Genomic DNA, 25213 nt, shown 5'->3' on the forward strand with positions numbered 1-25213 from the left:
AGAGGGTTATTTTTCTCTTTTATCTCAGCCCAGACTAACATCATTTGATTGTTGTTTGGAATGGAAATAGTAGTCCAGGTTTCCTGGAGGAAAACCTGATTTATCCCTGGGTCCTTTCAGTGTAGATTTCCAGCTGATCTCTTTTCAATCACTAGTCTGAGTGGGACAGCCTAAACCAGATACCCACTATTGAACAGAAGTCAATTTGCCTGGTACTGAGATTTTCATATGTTTTCCTAAAGGGATATTTCAAGGACAAGAATCAGTTTCCTGCCAAGTCATGGATTAGAACTCATTAAGAAGCTAAGAGCAAGGTCTACATCCAATTTAAAAAAGCTTCCTGATTTAAGCAAATTTAGATCTTTGATTGAGGCAAACCTCACCTATCCTAGCCACTGCTGTGCGTTTGCAAACTGGAAAAGGCAAAAGTAAGTGATTTCATTTGTTTTTCTTTTTGGTCCTTCTCAGTACTTGAATGATGAATTAAATACACTGCCTCCAAAATATGGATTGAAAAAAAAGTGCTTTCAGTGCAGGTGAGTAAATGGATAGAAATTAATATACATGTGCATGCTGCACAGTGAACTGCTTCTCCAGTAAATGTGTTGCCAGCTGTATATTAACATCAGCAGTTGCCCCAGCTGCAGTTCTAGCTCCCAACTGTCACAAGTCCACCTTTCACTGCAACCTTCTTGTCTTTGATCAGCCTTAAGCCACACTGCAGATTGCTATAAAGTGTTCAGAAGGGATAGGCAAGGAAGGAGAGGTGGTGGCATGGCCTTGTATGTCAGGGAGTGTTTGGATTGTGTTGAGGTTGATGATGGTGATCATAGAGTGTTTATGGGTAAGAACCAGGGGGAAGGCTAATAAAACAGATGTCCTGGTGGGTGTCTGTCCTAGACCACCCAACCATGAGGAAGAGACAGCTAAAACATTTAGGCATCTGGCAGAAGTTGTTGGAAGAAGGGACAAGCCACTCAGGAGAACCACAAGACTGTTGTGAGACTGTGCAGGCAGAAAACTAGAAGGGACAAAGCCCAACTGGAAATTAAGTTGGCTTCAGCTGTTAAAGAGAACAGGAAATGCTTCTACCGAGATATCAGCAGGAACAGGAGGACTGAGGAGAATGGAGCATTGTGATGCTGGCCTAAGAAAAGGTCAGCTGCTTCCAGAGGACAAGCCCAGTGCAATATGTTGAACTCCCCTCACGTTTTTCTGTAACTGGAAAATAATATCCTTGAAGTGCAGAAAGGGCAGAGGCTGGTTGTGAAAACTCTCAACTTGACATAAACCATCATGAACTTCAGCAAGCTTTTTGCTTTCTTTGACATAAAGATCACCTTCTGCCTACAAGAATGACATTGATAAGGCTCTGTCCTTACACTTGGTCATTATTTTTTGGGGGAGCTGTCGCTTGAAATCCTACTTTTTTCCCCCCCAAAATATGTGGCAGTATCAGGAGTTGTGTTTGGACTTTGTCTCATGAGAACATAATATCAGCTGCTCATGACTCACTTGATGTCACTTCTCAGTGAGGACAGTTGGCTTGAGATAGGCCTTAATGCAGAACCCAGGTCAGTACTATTTCTTCTGCTGAGGCTATCTGTCAGCACACAAGATCCTGCTGTCACCAGAGCCAGATGAAGTGCAGAAAATAACCACATGTACAAAGGTAGCAATTTGGGGGTAATTTTCTCAGAGCACTCTGCCAATTTTTATGTTGCTTATTTAAGTTGTCCTTTCTCTAGTTTATTTTTTCAGGGTTGACTTGAGCAGAGCAACGTCAAAAAGTAACAGGAGCTTACAAAAAGAACGAACAGATGAATTGCATGATGATATCTACCCAGGGCTTGTGGTGGTAGGAAAAGAGGGCATGACTTTAAGCTTGAAGAGGGCAGATTTAGACTAGATGTTAGAAAGAAATTCATTACAGCAAGGGTGGGGAGACACTGGAACAGATTGCCCAGGGAGGATGTAGAGCACAGAGGCACAGAATGATCTACGATCACATTCTGTGCTTCTGTGCTCTACAACCTCCCTGGAGGTGTTCAAGACCAGGCTGCATGAGGCCTTGAACAGCCTGGCCTAGTGAAAGGTGTCTGTGCCCATGGCAGGGGATTGGAAGTAGATGATTTTTAAGGTCCCTTCCAACCCAGACCATTCTATGAATCTCAAAAGAAAGCAAGGACCCATTCCTTGACCAAAGAAAATGATGTCTTAATGTGTTGTTCTGACTGCTCTGCACAGCCCTAAGGGTAAAGCTGCCAGAGACAATAACGAGCAAGCAGTCAGTATTAAGTCAGTACCAGAAGAGAGGAGCATGGAATCAATCAAGTTGGAAGAGACCTCCAGTCCAACCTAGCACCTAGCCCTGTCCAATCAGCTAGACAATGGCGCTAAGTGCCTCACCCAGTCTTTGCTTGAACACCTCCAGGGATGGTGACTCCACCACCTCCCTGGGCAGCCCATTCCAATGGCAAATCACTCTCTCAATGGCCCTCCTTTCCCCTGGGAATTTGCCACTGCCCATTTTAGCTGCTCCCAGTACAGGTAAACAGCCAGGAAACTCCTCATCACCCACCTCAGAGCAAAGAGAGCAGCAATCTCTGTGTGACCCTGGTTTTATTTGGCACCGTTGGCAGTAAAATATTTGCTCTCTACAATCATTGTAAAAATCATTGCTCTCTGCAGCTTCCTAAAAGGAGGTTGCAGACATCTGGGTGTTGGTCTCTTCTCCCTATTGTCAAGTGATAGGATGAAAAGAAATGCTCTCAGACTGCACCAGGGATGCAATTTGTGTAGTAGGAAGAAATTCTTCAGTGAAAGAGTGACCAGAGACTGGAACGGGCTGGCCAGGGAGGTGGTGGAGTCACCATCCCTGGAGGTGTTAGAAAACTGTGTAGACATGGCACCTGGGGACATGGTTTAATGGCTCTGGTGGTGTTAGGTGGATGCTTGAACTCTCTGGTCTTAGAGGTCTGAAACTGAACTGAAGCAATTCTATGATGTCAAGAACAAGTAAGTTGTAACAATCAGAAATCTTTATTAACTGGCCTTACCTAGCAGTCTAATCAGATTTAGCTCCATAATTTGGGACAAGGTTTGTTTTGAACTCATCACTGACAAGCTAGCAGATAAAATACTTCCCTCAATTCATCTCCAGTAGCTTTCAGTGCCCTCAAGTGCCCGCTGCACTCAAAGCTGAGGGACTTTCTCTCCAGTTATTCCTCCTTGAAAGCCTATATTCCATCTGAGCTGGAGAACTGCTGATGTATTGATCAGGACACTGGGCCCCTCGCTCATCCTTATGTGAGCAGAACACAGGGGAACAAAATGCAATGCCTTGTTATTGCTGCTGCGACCTTCATAGTGCATGTTTGACCTCACAGAAAATCAGTTTGCTGCCTCTGTTGACAGCCAAGATAAAAAATATTGATAATAGCAGAAGATGTGCAGAACCTCACAGAAAATGTCCCTCACCTTCTGGTGCTGGGCCTTCATTAGTTTTTCCTTTCTTGCTAGACCTTTTAGACTCTATTTTTTGGAAGCTGTGTGAGGTGTACAATGCCAAAGGGTAGAATTAGGTTGCAGAAAAGAATTCTTCAAGCTGATACCAATTGTTTCAAAGCTTTGAACCAGCTTGCCTAGAAAGCTCTTCTCTCAACTGTACTGCAAGTGAGGGTGGGAGATAAATTGAGGTCCCATCCTAGGAATTACATATGTAGATTTTTCTCCAGGCTGTAGGTAGATGTTAGGCAAAGCCTAAACCATGTTGGTTTTGCAACACATTTTCAGCTGGTTCATTCCCCCTGCTCAGATTAGATGAGAGTCAATTTTACACACAGCCACAGATGGAAGTTTCTGGGAGAGCAAACTTCGCAGGCAGGCTAGGAGAAGCAGCTGTTCAAATCTGCTCTTTCATTTCCACCTTGCTATTTCTTAGTGTGATGAAGCCAATCATCTCTCCATCATCTCAGCCAAAGTGTTTGCCTCTACTTTTAGTTTAGGTATGGGGAAAGACACAGAGTTAATATTCTAGGAAATAAAGCCAGACACAAAACTATCCAAAAGTACTACTGTTACCTTCAAAGGCACTTTCTTTCCTTTAAACTCTTTTCCTATATTTACCTTTGCTACAGAACTTTTCCCAACCGTTTTAAACAGCCTTTCTGACAGAAAAAGAAAACAAAAGCAAGGGCTGTTTGCATGGAAATGTTGGCTTGGTATGGTGAGGCTTGCTTTACTCTGGGTTGGCATGCTGTGGCTTGGTCAGTTTGGTTTGGTATGGTGTGGTTTGGTTGGCTTTGGTTTGGTATGGTGTGGCTTGGCCAGTTTGGTTTTGGTGTGGTGTGGTTTGGTTTAGTTTGGTGTGGTTTGCTCTAGTTTTGTATGGTATGGTTTGATTTAGTTTGGTTTGCTATAGTGTGGTTTGCTCTAGTCTTGTATGGTTTGGTGTGGTTTGCTCTAGTTTTGTATGGTTTGATTTAGTTTTGCTATGGTGTGGTTTGCTCTAGTTTTGTATGGTTTGGTTTAGTTTGGTGTGGTTTGCTCTAGTTTTATATGGTTTGGTTTAGTTTGGTGTGGTTTGCTCTAGTTTTATATGGTTTGGTTTAGTTTGGTGTGGTTTGCTCTAGTTTTGTATGGTTTGGTTTAGTTTGGTGTGGTTTGCTCTAGTTTTGTATGGTTTGGTTTAGTTTGTTTTGCTATGGTGTGGTTTGCTCTAGTTTGGTACGGTGTGGTTTGGTGTGTCTTGGCTTCACTTCCCTTGCTTTCTAACCCGTTTCCCTTGAGAAACAGTTGCAAGTAAAATGCTCTGCTATGTCTTATGTTTATATCCATGTTGGCACCCAGCTTCCAGAGCTGAGCTGGATGCCTGCATGAGCCTATTTATGCTTTGCTTGCCTTACCAGTAGTTTATGAAGTATTTAAAACGACTGGCACAAACTGAGGCTGTCCTGTGCCCTGCCAGGAATTACAACCTTGAACATGGCACAGTGGCTGCCAAGAACTGCGGGAAGAGGAGAATTTGAGAGTAATACCAAAGGCTGGTAGCATTAGTATGGCTGTACAGGCTCCTATGGACACAGCTGAACTGAGCTGTTCTTCAAAGTTCAGCCTACCATCAGAATTCGGTGTCATGTATCTCCCTCATGCCAGAGTCTCCTTATCAGTGACAGGTTGAGAAATTTAGTTAAAAGAAGGGAGACTTCTCACAGAATGCATTATCCATCTGGGTAACTGCATCATGAAAGCTAGTAAGGCAAAATTAGACTTCCCTTTCTTTTACAGGTTCCAAATAATTTACACTGTCATGTAGTATTTTATAAATAGGGATGTGGGAGTGTGAAGAGGGCACAGGCTCCCTTAAGAAAACTACAGAGACGAAGTCCCATCCCAGGGGACAGACCTGGTCGTCCCAGGATATTCCAATATTGTTATTACATTCCACTTTCTGGTATCACAGCTTATAAGGCTCTCCTTACCTTGAGTCTCCTTACCTTGAGTCTCCTCTCCTCAAGTCCGCTCTCCTCTCTTCAAGTCTCCTTGAGTCTCCTTTCCTTGTATCTCCTCCTTGCCTTGAGTCGCCTCTCCTTGAGTCTCCTCCTCTCCTCACATCCCCTCTCCTTGAGTCTCTTCCCTGCCTTTCCTCCCTTCACTATTCTCCAGGAAGAGCAGTGTCCCTCCTGTGTGGGAGATGGCTTCTAGCTGACAGGGAATTTTGAGCTGTATCACGTGGCCTGCTGAGGCATCATAGGCCTAAGCTGGGGAGGGCAGTTCTGGCCTACTCTCAGACCTATGAGGGTGGAAGGGGTGGAGGAATCTAGATAGTTTTAGTCTGATAGACTTGGCCTAGGTTGTGGATGTATTCATTCTACGTGGTCTCCTTTTGCATATATGCACTAGTGAGTGGAATCTCCCTTTAAACTTCCAACAGTGTGCAGTATCTTCATTCTTACTCTTCAAAAGGAGTAAGTGTCATTTCTGTCCTCCACTCCCGGGTAGCTCATGGCCCCAGACTGGTACAAGGGGCCAGCCAGACTATTAATGTCAAGCTGTATAATCAACTAACCAGAACTGAGCTGTTCCTGGCACTGGGATGCTTTTGTGTTTCCTGTATACCTCGTGTCTTGTCTCCTTTCTTTCCAACCCTACTCTTTTTACACTTTCAGCACTGAACTGCATCCAATATGTAGCATATCTCAGGCCAAGCAAGACCTCAATGAGCAACCTGGGAATAAACAACTACACAGGCAACTTGCAGCTGAAGATTACATTTTCAGCTACGGCACAGGATCTGACCCAGCAGAGAACGAATTGGACTATGGCTTATGCAACGAAGTAGTTAAAGTAGCTTGCTCGCCTAAGCCTGATGCTTTCAATCCCTGTGAAGACATCATGGGATACAACGCCCTGAGAGTCCTGATATGGTTCATCAGCATTTTAGCAGTCACTGGGAACATTGTTGTCCTCGTTATTTTGATAAGCAGTCAATACAAACTCACCGTACCTCGCTTCCTGATGTGCAACCTTGCCCTCGCAGACCTCTGCATCGGCATCTACCTGCTGTTTATTGCTGCCGTCGACGTCCAGACCAGGAGCCAGTACTACAACTACGCCATAGACTGGCAAACCGGGGCGGGCTGCAACGCTGCAGGGTTCTTTACGGTGTTTGCCAGCGAGCTCTCCGTCTACACCCTGACTGCAATCACCCTGGAGAGGTGGCACACCATCACCTACGCCATGCGGCTGGACCGCAAGGTGCGGTTCCGCCACGCCGCCGTCATCATGGCGTTTGGCTGGCTGTTCGCCTTCACGGTGGCACTTCTCCCCATCTTTGGAGTCAGCAGCTACACGAAGGTCAGCATCTGTTTGCCCATGGATATAGAAACACCGTTTTCCCAGGCTTATGTCATATTCCTTCTCGTGTTGAATGTGCTTGCCTTTGTGACTATCTGTGTCTGCTACATCTGCATCTACTTCACTGTGCGGAACCCCAATGTCATCGCTTCCAACAGCGACACCAAGATTGCCAAGCGCATGGCCATACTGATCTTCACAGATTTCCTCTGCATGGCACCAATTTCCTTCTTTGCAATCTCAGCCTCGCTGAAGGTACCTCTCATCACAGTGTCCAAATCCAAGATCCTTCTGGTTTTGTTCTACCCCATCAATTCCTGCGCTAACCCTTTCCTCTACGCCATCTTCACAAAGACTTTCCGCAGGGACTTTTTCATCCTGCTGAGTAAGTTTGGTTGCTGTGAAATGCAAGCCCAGATGTACAGAACAGAAACCTCCTCATCCGCTCACAATTTCCACACAAGGAACGGCCATTGCCCTCCTACATCAAAAAACAGCGAGGGCACTATGTACTCCTTGGTGCCTTTGCATCACTTGAACTGAAACACTTGCATGAATTTGAGTCTGAGGCAGCGTGATAACCACTTTCAACTGTGAACTTGAATAATGACTTCAGCATAGCCTATAAACTTAGTTTTTATGAGAAAAAAAAATTGGTTTTACCTTGCTGGCTTTTTGTTCCATGAATAACCTTCGTTGGAGGTGGCAGGTTGTCTTTGTCACTTCTTGAAGAACTCAGAACAGAACTCCAGCCTGAGCCAAAGTGTTCTTGTAGAACTGTCTTGGGAAATAAATGAGATTATAAACTGGTATCTCCCACCATATGGGTAGAGATTTCCTTGGTTTTAGGAAGATGGTAACTGTCAATTCAGAGTTTAGTAGTTATATCTGGTTTAAGGAAAAAAAAACATAGGTAGAGCTAATTTTTTTTGCCAGTGAAACGTTAGAACACTGACATAGAATTATCTCTTTTCATCAGTCATGTCTCCTGGGATTACAGGAGACAGAAGGCAAATTTGAAGCCCTCCTTTGCCACAGACTTACTATTAATGAAAGTGTCTTGTGTTGCTTCCATTGACCACAGCAGAGAGGCAGTCTAGATGACTGGATAGAGCTGGATGATAGGTTGAACTGGATGATCTTGGCGGTCTCTTCCAACCTGATTGATTCTGTGATTCTAATGTCCAATCTAAACCTACTCTGTTCTACTTTGAAACCATTGTCCTCTGTCCTATTACTACAGACCTTTGTAAATAGTCCTTCCCCAGCTTTCTTGCAGGCCCCTTTCAGGTGCTGGAAGACCACTATAAGATCTCTCTGGAGCCCTCTCCTTTTTGAGACTGAACAATGTTGATACTCCAGCTCAGAGAACTAGATTTCTCCTGAGTATGGATCAAGGGATTTGGTATGGGGTTTGTTCTCAAGGTGAGAAAGAGTAAGAACAAGATCAGGAAGAACCCTTCATAGAAATGGAGATGTTGCTTCAAGTTGATCTGAGGAAGTTAGATTGAAATCACTTTTGTATGGCTGAGCCCCTTGGGCATGGCAAGATGGTCCAGGCTGAAAGACACTATATGCTGCATATCATAGAATCAGAGAATGGTTTGTCCTAGAAGGGACCTGAAAGATCATCTAGTTCCAACCCTTCTGCCATGGGCAGGGACACCTTCCACTAGACCAGGTTGCTCAAGGCCTCACTACCTGGTCTTGAAACCCCAACTCTTAATCAAGACTTCTGATTTTAGAGGTTTTTTGCATAACATGTCAGTGATTGTACAGACTTTTTTCCCAGTATTTGAACATCAAACTTTTTGAGTGCAAATCATTCCAAATCACACAAAAAAACCCAGGGTTGACTCCTTTTTTTCCCATGTTAATTGTCTACATATGGGTAGATGGACAACACAAGGAAAGCTCCAGGTAAAGAGTCTGGGCTTTATTCCCTCTTCATGGTTTTGCCCCATGATCATAGAATCAGCCAGGTTGGAAGAGACCTCCAAGATTATCCAGTCCAACCTAGCACCCAGCCCTGTCCAATGAACTAGATCATGGCACTAAGTGCCTCATCCAGGCTTTGCTTCAACACATCCAGGGATGGCAACTCCACCACCTCCCTGGGCAGCCCATTACAATGCCAATCACTCTGCCAACAACTTCCTCCTAACATCCAGCCAGTAGCTCCCCTGGCACAACTTGAGACTGTCCCCTTGTTCTGTTGCTGGTTGCCTGGCAGAAGAAACCAACCCCACCTGGCCACAGCCTCCCTTCAGGTAGTTGTAGACAGCAACTCCTGCCCTAAACCCCCTCTTCTGCAGGCTGCACACCCCCAGCTCCCTCAGCCTCTCCTCACAGGGCTGTGTTCCAGGACTCTCACCAGCTTCTTTCCTTTTCTCTGGACATGTTCCAGCATCTCAACATCCTTCTTGAATTGAGGAGCCCAGAACTGGACACAGCACTCAAGGTGTGGCCTGACCAGTGTTGAGAACAGGGGCAGAATAACCTCTCTTGTCCTACTGCCCACACTGTTCCACTGGCATTCTTGGCCACCTGGGCACACTGCTAGCTCATGTTCAGCTACTATCTACCAATACCCTGAATCTTTAGAGTCTTCATAGTTAAATGTTATGTGCTTTGAATATTGCCTGCACATCACTCTTAAACTTTCAGTAGGAATTTTATCCATAATTTCCCCTGCCATCAGCTTCACATTTCAGCATCTAAACCTGATGGGAATAGCTACAGGAGATGATTAGTCATTCATTCCTGGTCAGGGAAGGAAGTCTAAGCTCCCTAGAGCATAAAGCAGAGGAGATCAAAGATGGTGTGGGGTGGGGGGGGGGCAGATTTCATTACTCAACACAAGTAACACTCACTGCAAGATCCAGGAGAAAGAACGAAAAACACACACACACACAAAAAAAAGGCAGGGGGGGAGAGGGAAATTAATCTCCAAGAAGCTCTTGTGACTGCTCAGAGGAATCATTTCTTCCCCAATGCTTGATGTCATACAGTGTGCAGCCATTAAAACCCATCCCAACAGAAGTACCTCAACTCCTACACTGCAGATATTTCAGTTGGCTTAAAAACAGACTTCTGAATCTACACCTGGGTGAAAAATGAGGGATGTCTTTGGTAAATGCTAGCCAGTTTCTGCCCATAAAGAGTGCAAATTCTTATAGCCTCACATACATATTTTTCCCCTCCAAGTCCTGCCATTTGCCAAGGAAATAGGATGAAACCTTGGCACCTTGGGAAAGCACAGTCACAGTCTAGAAGTCAGTCTTGTACATGAGGTGCTTGAGTTGGTACAGCTCTTCTACTTTATGCAAACACTTTGCCTGGCATCAGGAACCCCAGTTTAAATATGCCTTACATACTCATAACCAATAGACAGCCTTGAGAAGAGACCTTGCAGGACTGTGTCTTCTAGCCAGCATCAGACCAGAACCCAAGGTATGAAGACATCTGGATGCTGGTTTTCCTCCAGAGCAAAGAATGATACTTAAAGAGTAAGTAGAGCCAGGTAACTGGACACCTTACCTCATCCCTAGCAGGAGGACAGCACAGAATTCCTCGAGGAGCACATCCTGTCCATGTGTGCTACACAGGAGGTTCAGTGGCAGCTCAGGCTGTGGCAGCAGCTGCAAGGCTGGGAAGCTGAGCATGTGGTTGCCAAAACATAAACCTCTTTCCTGCAGTCTTCAGAACTCCTTGACTTTCCCTGTGTGGAGAATCACAAGAAGGGGTTTTGTAATGGTTTTGGGTTTCTTTTTTTTCCCCTCTTTGGATTTTAATTTTAAGCATCTCCCAAATTGTGAGGAGTGTCGCAGGACCTGTATCGGTCTCTGTGTGAGATATTGGTCTGTTTATGGACTTTGTTTTTTAAGCAGAGGTTTTTCTTTGAAGAAAGCTGTATTTGAAAAATAAAGAGAAATCAAATGGGAAAGGGAAAGGGGAAGGAAAAGGAGACAGGAGCAGGGGAAAGGGGAGGGGGAAAGGAAGGGGGAGGGGACGGAGACAGGGGAAGAGGACAGGGGAAAGGAAGAGGAAAGGGGAGTGGAAGGGTGAAGGGAAGGGGAAAAAGAAGCAGGATCTATTTGATTTGTGTTTGTAAGGTATAAAAAGCCTGCTGGTATCTGGTGTCAATTTCCTCAGCAGTGACCAACATGTCTATGTGTGTAATCCTCAAGCTCTTTCACATTTCTCTCTCTCTGACATCTATTCTAATAAAGCCATGATCAAACCAAACTGCCTTGAGAGCAAGTGTACAGCCAGAGATATGCTGACAGAGCACGTGGTGAGCATTACTGCTTATCTGGAGAGCTCCACTGACACAGCACAGCCTCCACAGCTGGGTCACGGTGACCTGTGGGTGAAATTCAGCTCTGCAAAGAAAACCCTCCTAGAAGGTATGTTTGAAACCTCTGAAACAGATGGCTTGCTCAAGCTGACCTGTCTTTGTTTTAACCAGTCTCTTCTATTAACTCACATTGCCTATGAAATAAGCCCCAAGACACTGACAGAACCTTAAGAGGTGTTTTAATTCTTTCTCAGGTATATAAATAGATCTTCTTATGTGATGTGCTATCATTTTCTGTCCCTCACCTTTATAGCCAGGGTTTGGAGTTCTGTTTTGTTGAGGCTTCTGTTTGGACAGAATCATAGACTGGTTTGGGTTGGAAGGGACCTCCAAAGGTCATCCAATCCACCCTCCCTGCAGTCAGCAGGGACATCCTCCACTAAGAGCCTTATCAAGCCTCACCTTGAGTATCTCCAGGAATGTGGTCTCAACCACAGGCCTTGACAACCTTTTTCAGTGTTTCACCACCCTTACGGTGCAGAACTTGCTCCTAACATCCAATCTAAATCTGCTCTTCTCTACTCTCAAACCAATACCCCTCATGCTATCACTACAGGCCTTTGGAAGCAGTCTCTCTGCAGCCTTCCTGTAGCCTGCTTCAGGTACTGGAAGGCTGCTATTAGAGCCTTCTCTTCTCCAGGCTGAACAACCCCATTTCCCTGAGCCTGTCCTTGCAGGAGAGGTGCTCCAGCCCCTTGATCACCTTCATGGCCTTTCTCTGGACCCACTCCATCAGGTCCATGTTCTTCCTGTGTTGAATGCCCCATAGCTGGACACAGTACTGTGGTCTGTGAGGTCTCCCCAGAGCAGAGGGGCAGGATCCTGTCTCTCCTGCTGGCCACACTGCTTTTGCTGCAGCCCAGGCTGGCCCTCTGGGCTGCAAGCGTGAATTGCTGGCTCATGTCCATCTCCTCATCTGCCAAGTGCTTTTCTGCAGGGCTGCTCTCAATCATCTCCCAGCCTGGATTGCTAATGAGGATTCTTGCAACCCACGTGCAGAACCCTGTACTTGATCTTCTTGTACCTCAGGAGGTTCACCTGGGCCCACCTCTCCAGCTTGTCCAGGGCCTTCTGGACAAACAGAAGCGTATGTCTGTGTGCACATGAGCACACGTGTGAAAGAGAGACTGCCCACAGGTAACAAAGAAACTGAGTCAAAGCTTTGACTCAAAGGAAAAACCTTGGAGTTCAAACTTCAAGCACAAAGCCCACCTGATCCTGGACAATAGTTTAAAACCTTCTGATTTTCCCCTCTGCCTGGATGTAGCTCTTGAATTTCAGTGTCCACTAAGCCCCAGAAAATGCAGGGTTAAAGAATAATGAAGGCCTTTTGGTGCCTTCATTAGAGATGCTGTCCTGGCAATGAGGATGGGATAAGCTATTTCTTCATCACCTTGCCAGCAGCAGCATTCCTTCAGGTGTGTGTGTTGTGGGGATCCCACCCCTGAGTTCTCCAAGGAACACATATCTGGTACTGTGATGGGAAGCGAGAAATGGGACCGCTTCAGCCTGGCAGATTGCAAACTGCATCAGGAAAATTACCACCATAGGTAATGGAGCAGCAGCTCAAAAGCATCAATAAAGGGAAAAAAGAAAGAACCTCGACTGAGCGGAGAGAATGAGCCATGAGCCATTTCCTTTACAGCATTGCTACGGGCTCTGCAGAGATGTGCCAGGCAGGGCTTGCTCATTAGAAGGCAGGGCTAGAGCTGAGCTTGTTAAGAATGCAAGATGAGGCTCTGTATCCCATTTAGTGAGTCTTCAAATGATTTGACCACATTTCTTTCCTGTAGATTCCCTCCTAATCATTCCACTGAGGCCACAGCAGATCATCTTAGATTTAATTTATGCGGCTTTGTTGTTAAGAAGAGTTAATAATGTGAAATGATTTATCCTCCAGGAATAATTTAACCACCCCTCCCCCTCCCTGAATGAAAGAACAGAACAGAAAGGTGGGTCTGGTTCAAATGGTCAGATAAGCACATAGAAACCTCCTCCTAACAGATTTGCATCTTTAATATGGGCTCCCATTGTGCATGCAAAATATGAATTGCACACACACAGACTCTTCCTCAGAGGGAGCTTTGGCTATAAGTGCCTGGTGACAAGCAGATACTGAAAAAATCAGGGCTTGTGGCTTTAAGTACAGGAGTAGCATTTTATAGCTGTCACCTGGCTAATTAAACTCTTCATTAACAGTTGTTCTCAAACCAGTAGGTGACCTTTAATTAGAGATGAAAGTACTCAGGAATGGATTTCAAGCATTAAGAGACTGCAGAGGACCTTTTGCTCTCCAACTCCCCCCTCTCCCTCCAAGTCTATTGAAAAATCTTTTGTAAAGCACTGGTTTTCCAGGAGAAATGATGCTGGGTGAGACAAAAACCAGGTTTCCAGGTCCAGCACATGGGATGAAGGCTTCACTTACCCTTGCTGTACCTAATACATTCCATTTTCTTTTGTACCTCACCCAGGCTGCCTGTGTTACACGGATCTTTGTTACCTCAGCCTGGACAACAGCACCAAGATGTAACCCCCCCCACACACACACCAAAAAAAAAAAAGAGCAGGAAAAATTAGCAAGATCACAGTGAGAGCAGTGCACAGATGGGAATTTGCTGTCTTTATGAGTGGGTGGAAGATTGGAGAGCAGGACTGAGCAATATGGGCTTTTCTGTTGAGTCATCCCAATCCCCAGTGGTAAAATCCTGCGTTAAAAGGGCTATTTTGGCTGAAATATAATTCCCAGGGAAAAGGCAATAGAAATTTGCATGGGAAAAAGCCTACAGAGAGATAAACTTAAAAAGAAGCTCAGGCCATGAGTTTTTATTTCATGATTAAAGAATAAAAGCAAAAGAGTGCTATAAATAGTGTGTGTGTGTGCATGTGCTACCTCTGGTAAAAGAGATCACAGCTCCTTTAGGGACCATCAGAGCTCCACGCTGCACCATCACCAGGCACTTTTCCACTGCAATTTGGTGTGGTGCTTGTGAGCTACAAATGCCCAATTAGCTTGAAATGCTCCCCCAGATTGTTCTTTTCTTGCCTATGCTGCATGGACAAGCACATGCCCCTTGGATGTCTACACTCACATCTTGTCATTCCCTCAGCTTTAGCCCATCTTCACAGAATCACAGAATGACAGGGGTTGGAAAGGACATCTGGAGATGATCAAGTCCACCCACCCTGCTACCAAAGCAGGATCGTCTAGGAGTGGCTGCACTGGAACATGGCTGGAGAGCAGCCCTGAGGAAAAGGACCTGGGGAGGTCTGGGGTGATGAAAAGCTCAACATGAGTCGGCAGTGTGCACACAGCCCAGACAGCAACTGTGTGCTGGGCTGCAGCAAGAGCAGCATGGCCAGCAGGGCAAGAGAGGGGATGCTCCCCCTTTGCTCTCCTGAGACCCTACCTGGAGTACTGTGTGCAGTTCTGGAGCCCCCAACACAAGAAGGACATGGAACTGCTGGAGCCAGTCAAGAAGAGGCCAGAAAGATGCTCAAAGGGCTGCAGCAGCTCTGCTATGAGGACAGGCTATAAGAGTTGGGGCTCTTCAGCCTGGAGAAGGCTTTGAGGACACCTTGTAGTGGCCTTCCAGTATCTGAAGGGGGCCTACAGGAAGGCTGGGGAGGGACTACTGACAAGGTCTTGGAACGACAAGACAAGGAGTAACAGGTTTAAACTGGCAGAGGGGAGATTCAAACTAGATGTTACAAAGATGTTATTTGAAGTGAAGGTGGTGAGACACTGGCACAGGTTGCCCAGGGAGGTTGTGTCTGCTCCCTCCCTGGAGCTGTTCAGGTCCAGGTGGGATGAGGCCTTGAGCTACCAGTTCTAGTGGGAGGTGTCCTTGCCTATGATGAGGGGGTTGGAACTGGATGATCTTTGCAGTTACTTCCAACCTAAACCAGTCTATGATTCTCTAATTCTATGTCCAGGTGGGTTTTGAAACTCTCTAGAGAAGAAGACTCCATGACCCCACCGTGCATCTTGCTCCCCTGTCTCAGAGTGATGTCAGAGCTGCACTCTGCAAAGCTCAGTAGGAGCTCTCCTGTGGAACACGCATGCATGCATGCATTTGTCACCACAAGTTTAAAAGGTCACCAACAGTTAACTACTTAGATAATCAGGCAACTAATTACGAAGTTGATTAGGTCTAAACACATTTCTGGGAAATAACTATCCAGGAACCCTTCCCTTTGTCTCTCCCTTGGGAATAATTCATTAATAAAAACATTTATTTTCTTTCTGCACAGGGTCCCATGTGAGTCATAGCCCAAGTGGCTCCTGGTTACTTCTTTCCTAATTAAAGATCTTTTTGTCACCTTTTCAAAAGGTGAAAGACAACATCAGTGCTCTGTCTGGCACTCTCTTGCCTAGCAGCCACAGATGGCAGTGCCTAAGGCTGTGAGCCAGCTGAGGCTGTTTGCACAGGGCAGGCTCTCTTTGATCTTCAACTTATGGCAGTCTTCACACTTCCCTCACTCTTGCAGAGCTCTGCTTGACAGTTGCATGCATACAATAATCAAGAACCTGGGCAGAGATCTTCAGAAGAACCTCCTGAATTAGGTGACAAGCATTCCTTAGGTCAAGTGCAAGCTTCTGTACCTGGGGCAGGGCAATTCCAAGCACCAATATAGGCTGGGCAGTCACTGGCTAGAGAGCAGCCCTGGGGAGAGGCACTTGGGGTTGCTGGTGGGTGAAAAGCTCAACATGAGCCAGCAGTGTGCACTTGCAGCCCAGAAAGCAAACCAGACCCTGCGCTGCATCAAGACAAGTGTGGCCAGCAGGTCGAGGGTGGTGATTCTCCCCCTCTACGCTGCTCTAGTGAGACCCCACCTAGAGTACTGCAACAAGTTCTGGAGCCCCTGGGACAGCAAAGATATGAACATGCTGAAGTGTGCCCAGAGAAGGCCACGAGGATAATCAGAGATCTGGAGCTGCTCACCTATGGAGAAAGACTGAGAGAGTTGGGGCTGTTCACTCTGGAGATGAGAAGGCTCTGAGATGACCTTATTGTGGCCTTCCAGTATCTAAAAGGGGCTACAAGAAAGCTGGGGAGGGACATTTTAGGGTGTCAGGACTAAGCAGAATGAAGCAAAACTAGAAGTGAGAGATTCAGATTCGATGTTAGGAAGAAGTTCTTCACCATGAGAGTGGTGAGACACTGGAACAGGTTTCCCAGGGAGCCGGTGGAAGCCCCATCCCTGGAGGTCTTTAAGGACAGGCTGGATGGGGCACTGAGCACCCTGGTTTAGTGTTAGGTGTCCTTGCCCATGGCAGGGAGGGCTGGAGCTAGCTGATCCTTGAGGTCCCTTCCAGCCCTGACAATTCTATGATTCTATGACACCTTATATTCCAGTTTGTACTCATTACCTCTTGTGCTGTCGCTGGCCATCACTGAAAAGAGCCCAGTGCCACCCCACTGACCTCCACCCTTTAGATGTTTATAAGCACATTTATAAGGTTTGCTCTTTTCCAGGCTGAACAGTACCAGGTATCTTTGCATGGGAGATGTCCAGAACACTTGGGCCCTGTTCTGTGCAATCTACTCTAGGCATACCACCTCTAGCAGGAGGATTGGACTAGATGCTCACCAGAGGTCCCTTTCCAAACCCCACCCCTCTGTGATGCTGTGATTCATGGACATTCACAAGGAGACTTCCTATGAAGACCTGAGTTTTTTAGCATCCCTTTTGTCTCATAAAACTGTCTGGGGGAAGGGATTGTGGTTTTGCAGGAGGCAAAATTATCATCTGCCCTATTTTAATACTTATTCATGCAAAGGCTGTTCCCCAGCAGGGCCCTTCTTACCCACATTGTTTTCTCCCTCTCCCAAAAGACCACAAAAATGAAAAGGCTTTTAAGAGGTAAGCCTGGGGAAGCACTCACTGCTAGCAGAGTGAGGAGAATCACAAATGGGACAGAGAGACTAGCACCCAGGAAAACAAGATGCTCTTAACAGGAGTTTTTGCCATATCTCAGACCAGTTGTCTTATGTCTACACACAGAAACCAGATGGTATCAGGAGGGGCAAAGTCTACCATGCTCTGTGCCCTTCAGCCAGCAAGGGGATGATGGCTGTGCTAGGAGTTCTAGTGAGGCTTTGAACACCTTTAGCTCTTTTTTAGTGTTGGCAAACTCTGAAGAAACACTGCTGAGGAGTAAGGGAGGAGGAGGAGGGTAGGGAGAATGGAATCTCTCTTACCTTAAAATAAAACTCTGCAAATAATTCTTATGAGGGGAGTGGAAAGATTCACACTGAAGAGGCTCACAAAAAAGCACTGTGTATTTTTTTCTCAGCTGTGCCTCCTGCAAATGCATGCTCTGCACCAAGGCTAACATTCATCCCTCTTCAGAGACCCAGCACAAGGACTATGCATTCCATGTGTGGCCTACTCTAGGTGATCCTGCTTTGGCAGGGGGCTTGGACTAGGTCAGAGGATGTTAGGGGTTGCCACTCTCACAATCTTCCCATGCCTGCACAGGGTATTAGAGCTTCCCCTTCCAGCCATGCTGGGACCCCCATCCCTCACTAACATCAAAACCAACAATCACAGCAGAATGTGCAGGCAGAATGCAGCCCCTTCTTCACTCCTGGGAGGTCACTGGAACTGACAAAGTTACACACGTATGTATGTCATCAAGCCCAACCATTATCCCTACTCTATAAAGTTCATCCTTAAAACATATCCTCAGGTACCACATCCAAACGACTTTCAAACACATCCAGGATTGGGGACTCAACCACTTCCTTATCCACCAAGCTGCACCACATTTCTCTTCTGTAGTCCACTTCAGTTTTCCTCCACCACCTCTCAAGACATGCCTGTCCCCTTTAATTCCTTTTGCTTAAGAGCTTTACTGGTCCTGCCTTTTCCTTCCCTGTTATATTTCTTTGAACTACCCTAGATATTTCAGGCCTAAAGAGAATATCCTGCACTCCTCAAGCACACAAACAGTTTAGAGGGGAGATTTAAGGAGGCCACAGTAAGGAATCTGAGCTTGGTCAAGAGGCTGATGAGTAGGGCAGATTTTTAGAGCTTTGGAAGAACTGGAAGGAGCTACACTGGCCAAACCCGAGGGATCCTGGAAATCCAGGGTTGGCTTCTCCATCCAAAGACTAAATCTTTTAGAAGAGCAAGGTTTAGGTAGGTTGAGATGGAGAGGCAGAGATGCTAGCAAATCTGAAAACTGATTGTCACATTATTTACAGGACATTGACTGGCATTTACCAGCTAAGAAGAGCAGCAGCAGTGTAAAGAAATCTGTTGTGCTTTCAAAGCCCTGCCAAAAAAAAAACCCAAACCCTCTGCTAAGCATCCTCCAGCCACAAAATGAGGCTGGCTGGATGAGTGTGCCTCACACTTTGCAGGCAGCCCAGCCAAGCTCCTAGCACTAAGCAGCTGCTGCAGAAAGCAGAAATGCCTTTTGCTTGGCAATTGCTGTGAACATGCTTTTTTTCCCCCTCCTCCTCACATTCCCTAGCTCTTTAGCACATTTTCTCTCCACCCGGTAATCCCTGCAGGCAGAGAGGAAGGGCACAGCATCTGCAGATGGGGACCTGGCAGTGGGCTGCCCCTGCTGCTCACCAGCCCTTGCCAGCTGGCCTTGGTGGGGCCAGAGGACAGAGCAAGCATGTGCAATATGCCCATGCTCTCCTAGCACCATGGCTTTGTGACCACCTGCTATTTTTGTTCTTGTGATGCTTCATCACAGTTCCCTAGACATTCCCTTTAATGGGATTAACTGGCAGTTGCATAGAACATCCAGTCTCAATCCATCCATGCTAATAATGCAGAAGCTTCCTTTTTATTTTAAAGCAGAAAGCAGCTGTCCTGGATTTCTACAGCATCCAGTGCTTAACATATGAATGGGATGGCACTGAGGTGCTGGAGCACATCCAGAGAAGAGCAGCAAGACTGGTGAGGGGTTTGGAGGGTATGGCTGAGGGAACTGGGGTTGTTGAGTCTGGAGGAGAGATTGCTGAGGACAGACCTCATGGCTCTCCACCTTGCAGCATACATTCTAGAAGTTCAGTCAAGCTTTGCTGAACCTGACCTGACCTTTGAGCCATTTTGGACAAATGGTAGCAAGCTTTCTGCAGAGGTACAAGGTCCTGAAATGTTGGGAAGTAAAATCTAGTGGGTTATACAGCTGCTTAGACAAGTAAGGTACTCTGCTGCCCTAGAGAGATCACATCTGGGGCACTGTGTCCAGTTCTGGGCTCCACAGTTCAAAACAGACAAGGAACTACTGGAATGCACTCAAGGGAGGCTGTGAGAATGATGAAGGGACTGGAGCACCTGTCTGATGAGGAAAGGCTGAGAGCCCTGGGGCCATTTAGTCTGGACATGAGAAGGCTGAGAGGGGATCTGATCAATGCTTACAAATATTTGAAGGGTGGGTATCAGAAAGGGGCCAGGCTCCTATGTCCTGTGATGAGACAAGAGGCAACAAACATAAACTGAAGCTCAAGAAGTTCCACCTCGATATGAGAAAAAAAAGACTTCTATGAGGGTGCTGGAGCCCTGGAGCAGTCTGCTCAGAGATGCTGTGGAGTCTCCTTCTCTGGAGACTTTCAAAACCCACCTGGATGCGTTCCTGTGTGACCTGCCCTAGGTGGTCTTGCTATGGCAAGGGAAGTGGACTCAACGATCTCCAGGGGTCTGTTCCAACTGCTATGAATCTACAGTTCTATGCAGGGAGGTTTTTGCTTACTAACCACTTCAACTAGAACAAAATGCTCTGGGTTAGCCAATCCTGTGCTTTCACACCTCAGGGAAACGTGTTCCTAGGCCAGAGAATTTCTGAGCTTGCAAAGCTTTCAGGTGTGGCATCAAAAAACCCCAACAGAACCAACAGGATCCTTGTCCATAGTAAAGCCACAGGGACACTGCTGGGCACCTCTTGTTCTCCTCAGGGACACCGACACCCCTGGCACACGTGCACCGGCTCGTTCCCTGCGCCGCTTCCCTGCCGTCTTTGATCAGGTTCAGGCCACTGCATCCCAGAGGATTTACCCTGATGGGCTTTCACAGCACTCACTTCGTGCTAGTGGAATAATAAAAACACTAATAAATTCTGGGCTTGCTTTGTGGCCATACAATAAGCTTTTCATGCTGGAGGCTGAGGCTCAGAGAAGCGCATGAAAACCAAGGCCGATCGGCAGGAGCTGACAGAAGTTTCTGAGCGACAGAGAACTTTCGAACGGTCTTGGAATCAGGCGTTTGGCTTATGGGAATACAGCAGAGTTTGCAGCCAGGACAGCTGACTTTCAAAGGATGAGCACACCCTCCAGCAACCTCAGGCTCTTGGGGTAAGCTGTGCAGAGGAGCAGAGTCCCAGAGAGGTGTGTAAGCAGCATCCCAAAGGGCATGTCACAGAATGATAGGGGTTGAAAGTGACGTCTGGAGATCATCTAATCCAACCTCCCCACCAGAGCAGGCTGCACAGGATGGAGTCCAGGTGGGATTTTCAGCTGCAGAGCAAGTGACAACAGCACCGAGCTAGCTAAGTGCAGGCTGCAATGAGTCTGGAGTGAAAAAAATGAGCATTACATCACACCTGTACTGAGAAATGCTCCTTCCCTCAGCAGCACAGAGCTCAACAAAGGCTGCTGGCAGGTAGGGCTGAGACAGTCTGACTCTTTCCACCCCAGTGCCAGTGACTTTGTCCTTGCTGCTCCTCTCCTTCCCACCCACAGGGTATCACTGGGTAGAGAAAGGCACGAGGTGTCCAAGGGAAGTTTTGTGGGGCCTCTACCTCCTCTGCTGCTAATGGAATAGTTTTAATCTGAAGAAGAGTAGGTTTAGACTAGACCTTATCAAGTTCTTCAGTATGAGGCTGGTGAAACTCTAGAATAGGCTGCCCAGGGAAGTTGTGGATGCCACCTCACTGGAGATGCTCAAGGCCAGATTGAATGAGGCCTTGGGCAACCAAGCCTAGTTGAGAGGCACCCCTGCCCATGGCAGGGAGGTTGGCATAGATGACCTCTGAGGTGCCTTCCAACGTAAGCCATTCTCTGATGCTATGGACGCAGCAATCACACCTTGTACCACAGCAATGTGCAGAACCATCAGCAGGAGTTCAGTGTGATGGAGACATCATGTCCCACCTGCATAAAAGCACCAGGGTGGCCAGCACCTCCCTGGGGTCTGAGGAGAGACTATAACGCTCCCTAAAGTGAGCATTCAAGTCTGACAAGGGGAACGTGAGAGAAGACCTCAAGGGGTGCTCAAATATGGCTGCTCCTAATCTAGAAGTCAGCCCTGCTAGCCCACCAGATAGACCTCAGGTATAAGCAGGTGACACTGAATTTGTCCCATCTACAAGCAGAGTGAGCAGCACTTGCTGCTTTCTGCATGTCAACAGCACCTGAAAGGTGCACAGCAGAAAGGGAAAACAAAGCTATGAGCAGGCTGAGTCAGATCACTGACCGTGGCTGGGGTTGTGGTTTCTCCTGTGCTGGGTAAAAGATGCCCAGATTTCATTTTTGCTCTCCATGCTGCTGAAGCTGGCAGGAGTTAGCATGCATTTAATAGCAGGTGAGAAGCTGAGACAGAGTCATGCACGAGTGAGCCCTTGCGGGAGTCTGGCAGAAGAGATTGGCTGGCAGCAGAGAGGCAGACATTTGTCTTGATACAGCTCCTGTCACTTGCTGCTGCGAACATGGCATTTGGTTGCTCTTTCTCCCCTCTCTCAGATAAGCATTTCACCTCTAAGCAAATTCAGCCTGGAGAACGGAGGACTCCAGGAAGACTTTAGAGTGGCCTTCTAGTACTTGAAGAGGGCCTGCAGGAAAGCTGGGCAGCGACTTTTTACAAGGGCTCATAGCACTAGGACAAGGGGAAATGGCTTTAAAGTAGAGCAGGGTAGATTTAGATGGGCCATGAGGAAGAAGTTCTTTACTATGAGGATGGTGGAACACCGGAACAGGTTGCCCAGGGTGACCCCACCCCTGGAAACATTCAAGATCAGGCTTGATGGGGCTCTAAGCAACCTGCTCTAGGTGAGGATCCCCTTGCTCACTGCAGGAGGGGGGTTGGACTACATGAACTTTAAAGGTCCTTTACAGCCCAGTGCAGCCTCCCTTCAGGGAATTGTAGAGAGCCAGGTCTCTCCTCAGCCTCCTTTTCTCCAGGCAGAATGCAGGATTCCCAACCCCATTTTAAAATCATCACCCTCAGAGCACTAAGAGTTTCTGCTATCTACTGTATGGTGATTACACTGAGAAAGTCATAGACTCGTGAAAAAATGTTCAGCTCCAGTTTCAAACCATTGCCCCTCATCCTATCACTACAAACCCTTCTAAACAGTCCCTCAGTCTTCTTGCAGGTCCCCTTCAGGTACTGGAAAGTTGCCAGAAGGTGTCCCTGGAGGCTTCTCTTCTCCAGCCTGAACAGATCCAACTCCCTCAACCTACCTTTGCATCAAATCCTCTTTAATAATAATTGGGAGGAGAAGTTAATTATTTGAAAACATAATAATCAAAGGAGCAGCATTCATGAATTTCTAGCTGGAATATTGTCCTCTAGTAAATCCCCAAGGATGCAAGTGCCCAATATTGGCCTGGCATGTTCACACTTGATTTATGAATGATGAAGATAGCAAGAGATGCTTGCTTTGAAAAACGTGTGAAAAGCCTGAAAACTAAACCAGCAGCAGCAAAACTCCCTCAAAATGAAACTTGAGCCATTGCCACCACCATCTTCTCTGAGCTATTCTAGGAAAGGTTGTTGTATTTGTGTGAAATCTCCAGGAGGGAATGCGAGCAACTGTTCTGCTCAGCATGAACCCCAAACACCCACCACTGCTGTCAGATTAAATGCCGTAACACGTTCCAACAGGGAGAGACACCACAAAGCAGATTACACAACCCCTCAGGACTTTCTGACACCCAGAAGGGAGAAGTTCCAGGGGAATGGTTTGGGGTTTTTTTTCCCCACCAAATGCACCAGGTTTACAACAATGAACCTCCAAGAAAAAAACATGGAGCTGGGTTGCCAGCACCAGTAAAATCTGATGACAGGAAGGACAAATCAGTCTCAGAGGAAGAAGAGGTTCTCCATAGGCTGGCTCTACAACCACATGGGTCACTGTGGATAATCCAGCGTGACCAACTGGGTGAGAACAGGAACAAGTGGGATGGTCAACCTACTTCAGCTCTTCTGAAGGGATTTGGGGAACTGCAGAGTGGCAGAAACAGAGGCCACAACAGCAGAAAAGTAGCTGTCACTTCTTCAGCTCCCCAGAGTTGTTCCAACAATTGCAATTTCTCTCACAACACCACCAATCATTGTGCACACCCCACATGCCATGTTCAGCATTAGGGGTGCCCTGCCTGCAGCCAGAAGGAGCAAAGAGATAGTGGAGAAAAGCAAATCTATTGGAATGCATTCATTAGGTGGCCTGGCAGTTCAGAAGCTGGGAAACACAGGGCTTTAGTTGACACAGGTGCTCACTGCCATTGAACTGCAAAGGGACAGAGTCTATCACTATTTCTGGAATCGCTGGTGGATCTCAAGAGATAACTAAGTTGCAAGCTGAGATCAGTTTAACTGGCAAAGAGTGGAAGAAACATACTATTGTAACTGGTCCTGATGTGCCTTGCATTCTGGGAATTGACTTTTTGAGGCAAGGTTGTTTCAAAGATGACAAATGGGTCACAAATGGGCTTTTGGTATAGCATCTGTAGAGACTGAGGATGGTAAATTGAAATTGTCCATCAGACCTGAACTTTCAGATGAATCTGCAGTTGTGGGACATCATGACATCTGGAACTGCCAGTTGCACCACAGGCACTCAGTGATCCACAACACAGTGGAGAAAAGTAAAGCTCCAGAACACATACAGCTCATCAACAACATCATGAATGGGTAATCTCAGTCACCCTGGTCTGGTGGAGGTGATCACCAACTGGCTGGAAGGCACAGACTGTACAAAACCTCCAGAGAAGAGAGTACCCTTGCTGAGGATGCTGAGGAAGCTCCTCCCTATGGTAATCTCTCTGATCAGGAAAAGAACTATGCTTTGTTTACAGATGGTTCCTGTCATCTTGTTGGGAACAAGTAAAGATGGAAGTCAGCAGTATGGAGTCCTACCAGGAGAGTTACCAAAGCGAGAGATGGAGAAGGAGAATCCACTCAATTCACTGAGGTAAAAGCTGTCCAACTTGCTCTTGATGTGGCTGAACGTGAAAACTGCCCTATCCTTTACCTCTACACCGACTCGTGGATGGTAGCCAATGCTCTATGGGGTTGGCTAAAGGACTGGAAGAAGAATGGTTGGCAGAGGAAAGGAAAGCCTATTTGGTGTGCTGATCTATGGCAGGACATTGATGCACGGCTGGAGAGAACTCCAGTGAAGGTGCGGCACGTAGATGCACACATGCCTAAGAACAGAGCCACTGAGGAACATCACCACAACCAGCAGGCAGACCAAGCTGCTAAGGTTTCTCAAGTTGATACCAACTCTGATCTTGACCTTGACTGGAAACACCGAGGTGAACTGTCCTTAGCTTGGTGGGCCCATGACTCATCTGGACATCAAGGCAGAGATGGAACATACCGATGGGCTCGCGATAGGTCGATTGACTTGTCCATGGACGCTATCACCCAAGTCATCCATGACTGTGACATTTGTGCTGCTATTAAGCAGGCTAAGCCAATAAAGCCCTTATGGTATGGTGAGAGGTGGTCAAAGTACAAGTATGGCAAAGCCTGGCAGATTGACTACATCACTTTACCTCATTATTATTCTGGCAAACTGTATGTGCTAACAATGGTAGAGGCAAGCACCAGATGGCTGGAAACCTATCCAGTCCCACACTAGCACCATGGTCAGAGGAGAAGTTTAATCTCAACCCCACAAGGAACAAAACTATGCAATGCATTGCAGATCATGCAGTACAAACCAGGATAAAACAACCCAGTCCCCCATGGGGTATGCACAAAGTGCTTTCCAGCTTGCTAGAAGACTATCTTCTTCCCAGGGCTAGC

The 25213-nt window shown here is 46.8% G+C and overlaps 1 protein-coding gene and 1 long non-coding RNA gene across 7 annotated transcripts in view; one reads left to right on the plus strand and one right to left on the minus strand.

Annotated features, from left to right (window-relative positions):
* Window positions 1-7680, plus strand: part of FSHR (follicle stimulating hormone receptor) — a 326011-nt gene extending 318331 nt beyond the window's left edge. For 5 of the 6 annotated variants that reach the window (XM_064164314.1, XM_064164315.1, XM_064164316.1 and 2 more), the window contains 2 exons: window positions 243-428; window positions 6171-7680. In XM_064164314.1, coding sequence (XP_064020384.1) covers window positions 243-428; window positions 6171-7401 — 1417 coding nt within the window. In that variant the 3' untranslated portion in view covers window positions 7402-7680. The remainder of the gene's footprint in view (window positions 1-242; window positions 429-6170) is intronic. The other variant, XM_064164312.1, reaches the window with a different exon arrangement.
* A 2724-nt stretch (window positions 7681-10404) lies between these two features.
* The window catches only part of LOC135186536 (uncharacterized), a 102923-nt gene continuing 88114 nt past the window's right edge, over window positions 10405-25213 (minus strand). The window contains exon 4 of the long non-coding RNA XR_010307010.1: window positions 10405-10579. This is a non-coding gene — a long non-coding RNA (uncharacterized LOC135186536). The remainder of the gene's footprint in view (window positions 10580-25213) is intronic.

This window comes from Pogoniulus pusillus, chromosome 25 (assembly GCF_015220805.1).
Source record: "Pogoniulus pusillus isolate bPogPus1 chromosome 25, bPogPus1.pri, whole genome shotgun sequence".
Taxonomy (NCBI): Eukaryota; Metazoa; Chordata; class Aves; order Piciformes; family Lybiidae; genus Pogoniulus; species Pogoniulus pusillus.